This window comes from Cucurbita moschata, unplaced genomic scaffold, assembly GCF_002738365.1.
Source record: "Cucurbita moschata cultivar Rifu unplaced genomic scaffold, Cmos_1.0 Cmo_Scf00045, whole genome shotgun sequence".
Lineage (NCBI taxonomy): Eukaryota > Viridiplantae > Streptophyta > Magnoliopsida > Cucurbitales > Cucurbitaceae > Cucurbita > Cucurbita moschata.
Window position 1 is genome coordinate 575,538 of NW_019268561.1, and position 3,645 is coordinate 579,182.

Here is a 3,645-nt window from a genome sequence, read left to right on the forward strand (position 1 = left end):
TTTTTTTTTTTTTTTTTTTTTTTTCTGCAAGTCTGTTCGGTTGAACGAATTTTGAAACTGTTCTTTTTACTGATTTTGTTATCTGTGGGCTACCGGAGGTTTCAGGACCGCCGGAGTTTCTGAATAATTCGGTTGAGGAGTTTGCTGCGCCGAGAGATGTTGATCAGCCGCGAGGGGGCCGGAGGAATCGTAGGGAGAAGAAAGATTTGCCTACTGGTATGGGCTCAGTTACTTAGTGTTCGTTTATTGTCATGAGTTTCTTAAGACTGTTAAGAAGTAGAAGGAATGAAAAACATATTTCTGGAAAACTAGGTTTGAATCTTTGATGAACAGCAATTTCCTGATAAAGAGAGGAAGGGGAAGAATGGGTTTGTTTGAGAGAACCTTGGCCCCCGATTGTGCTACCTTGAGGGTTCTGCCGTCCTCTCATTAAAACGTTGACCAATAAAACCCTAAAAGTTGAGAGGACTAGAACATATACTTACTCAAGCTCCACCTTATATTGCTCACTTCTGAATTTCCCTTGCAGTTGGTTAAACACATGATTGGATCAACTTAGGAATCTAAAAATAACATGATTTCAATACTAAATAGCATAAGTTTCACCGGTTAATGCCGAGAAACTTTGATGTCGCCTTTTTATTTTCTTAACAGAAAACTAAGCACAACTTTCTTACAATGGTTTTCATCTCTTTTTAAGAAAATATTTGAATTCTTAGTCAAATTCCAAAAACAAAACAAATGTTTAAATGCTACTGTTTTTAGTTCAAACTTGGCTTGAATTTCTTAAAGCATTTGTAAAAAGTAGATGACAAAATAATGTTACTAAACATAATTTTAAAAAACAAAGGTCCAAAAATCAAATAGTTATTAGGTAGAACCTTAGTTACTTGATTTCTGCCAATTAATTACATTTTCTATTGCTAGCCAATGATGGCTCTAAGTCTTGGGTGTGGCCCCCTGATTCCTTGGGTTCCTTTAGCTTTAGATCTATATTAATTCCACCAAAAGAGTCCTAAACTTCAAATTGTGCTCTACAATTTTGAAGAAACTATTCCAAAAGGGTCAAAAAATTTTATCTGGGAAATCCTGATAGTGTGCATTGTTACATTAAACGAGAGTCAATAGAGAAACCCTTCTTCGACATATTTCAAAATCCCATGGTTTCTCTACAATGTATGGCTTGAATGTTTCTCAATAAGTTAAATAGTATTTCATTACTCATGTACCTTGGCCATATATCTAAATGTGCTTGGTTTTTATTCATACACGTCCATTTTGTCCACCCGTGTGTGCTATGACTTCCTAGCTTATTCACTGTTGTAATCCAAATAATTATCTAAGAATGTATTATTAAATTAAACAAGTTCAGATCATAGTGACACTGAACTTAACCTATTCCTTATAGTAGTTTGTATTTGGCATATTCCTTTGTTGATGCATGGGCTGTATATCCACTAGCGGCACGAGAGTAGAATCAATTGGCATCTTCCTTGAAGGGAATAGGTTAAGTTCAGTGTCACTATTTTCAATGCTGTTCCAATTAGTTTATTTGACTGAATAGAGGTGGAAGGAATAAATGGAGTAATCCAAAGAGAGCAACAGTTTATAAAATTGTTTGCAATTATGTGGGTCGATGTTTGGCATCAATTAAACTACTTGATTGTACCTTTTTTTTGTGCATTTTTGCTGTATTCTTTAATGTTTTCAAGGGAAGCAAGGGTAAAATGAAGATTGAACTGTGAACAGGTGCGGTATTGGAGGCAAAAGCTCAATTAGTTGGGATTCATGAGCGAGTGAGGAGTGATGTTGAGAATAATCAACCTTCAAATCCATCCATTTCAAACACAACGCAGGCAGGCAAGCGCGTGGCAACTGCAACCAATCCAAATGCTGAAGATGCTGCAGAACTGCTAAGGTACATTTATCGCATTTTCAAAATTGTATCCTGGTTGAGTGACATTATTTCATTCCTCATCAATCCGTATGTACACACATGCATAAAAAGAGAGAGAGAAAAGAAAAGAGTCCTGCTAGTGGTTTCAGGGTAGAGAGCGTTAATTTTTAAAAATTTGATATTTCGAATTAATCGTATACTTTTCTTCTCTTCTTTGAAATCCTGATGTAAATCAAAGCTGTTTTGCACTGAACTCAACTGTTTGTAGTAGTATCTATAAGTTTCTCGTGCTGATCTTGCCATTTTTGAACGGTATCATGTGATTCCTTTTCCAGAATGTGCCTGCATTGTGGCATTCCCAAGACCTTTTCGAATGCACGAGGGATGTTTTGCCCTCTATGTGGTGATCGTCCTCCAGAACCAGAACTAGAACCAGACAGTGAGACGAAAAAGAAGGGCTCGACAGTCAAAGATAAGGAAAAGATAAAGAGAATGAGGGGACAGTCATCTCATGCTACTTGGAAGAGTGAAACCGAGATGCAGCTGAGACAACAGTTTGATTAGAGTATGTTATATATGTCTTTGAGCTCTTGGAGATTTGTGATAGATTTAATCTAAGCATGATTGTTCATACCAATCTGTGATATTACCATGTCTGGTTTATGTAGTTAGCATTAGTGGTACCCAGCAGTTTGTTTTGACAAACCAAAATGTTTCCTTGCTAGTTAGTTCATTCTTGCTTTTGGCTACTCTCTCTCTCTCTCACACACACACAATTTCCACTCTATAGTGTAGCTCGACCTTCCAGAATGGCATTGAATTCACAGAATTTTCCCCATCATGTAACTCGACCTTTGGGGACGATGTTGAGTCGAACGCCATTGCCTCAAATTTGGCTTAAGCATGTTATGATTGGGTTGTTATGTCTTGTTGAATATCCATCCAGGTGCAAGGGGTTTCTAACCCCAACTCTTTGGATTCATCTTGGAGTTGTTGTAGGAGGGGTTTTCTATCAAGATTGTATGAGTGGAGGAATTGTTCCAAGCAATTTGTCCACTCATCTTTATATTATGAAGTGCATTCTAGAGGGCCTAATACGATGTATGCACTTGAAATGTTTATCTAACTTTTGATCGAAATGATAGCCATTAATGATACTATGTAATAAGTCTTTTTCAATTTATTCAAGCTTTTAGTTGTTTTCTCTTTTAGGTAGCTCGTTTGCTTTTGGATAAATAAAAATGCTTCATTTTCATTGAGACTTTAGACCGGAACAAAAGACGGGGCGACTCAACGTCTTTCGAAAAGGGATGCCGCTATGTTGAAGAGACAATTATCTCACTTGCAAACATATTTGGGCGGGATTAAATATATGACGGGGTTACCCGATATTGTAATAATTGTTGATCAACAAGAAGAATATCGGGCTCTTCAAGAATGTATCACGTTGGGAATTCCAACCATTTTTTTAATTGATACAAATTGTGACCCGGATCTCACAGATATTTCGATTCCAACGAATGATAATGCTATATTCAATCCGATTAATTCTTAACAAATTAGTATTTGTAATTTCTCACTGTGTCGCTCTAGCTCTATACGAAATTCTTGATTAATAATAAAATAAATCAATTTTTAATTTTTGGAGAATAAAAATGCTTCATTTTCATTATGTTCTAAGGGTCAAATTAATTAAACTAATGAATGAGGCATTTGATGAAATTTAAAAAAAAAAAAAAAAAAAAAAA

At 35.9% G+C, this 3,645-nt stretch overlaps 1 protein-coding gene across 1 annotated transcript in view; it reads left to right on the forward strand.

Annotated features, from left to right (window-relative positions):
- LOC111434694 overlaps window positions 1-2,644 on the forward strand; it is a 3,874-nt gene extending 1,230 nt beyond the window's left edge. The window contains exons 2-4 of the mRNA XM_023072174.1: window positions 99-216; window positions 1,750-1,918; window positions 2,233-2,644. Coding sequence (XP_022927942.1) covers window positions 99-216; window positions 1,750-1,918; window positions 2,233-2,461 — 516 coding nt within the window. The 3' untranslated portion in view covers window positions 2,462-2,644. The remainder of the gene's footprint in view (window positions 1-98; window positions 217-1,749; window positions 1,919-2,232) is intronic.
- Window positions 2,645-3,645: the final 1,001 nt, after the last annotated feature.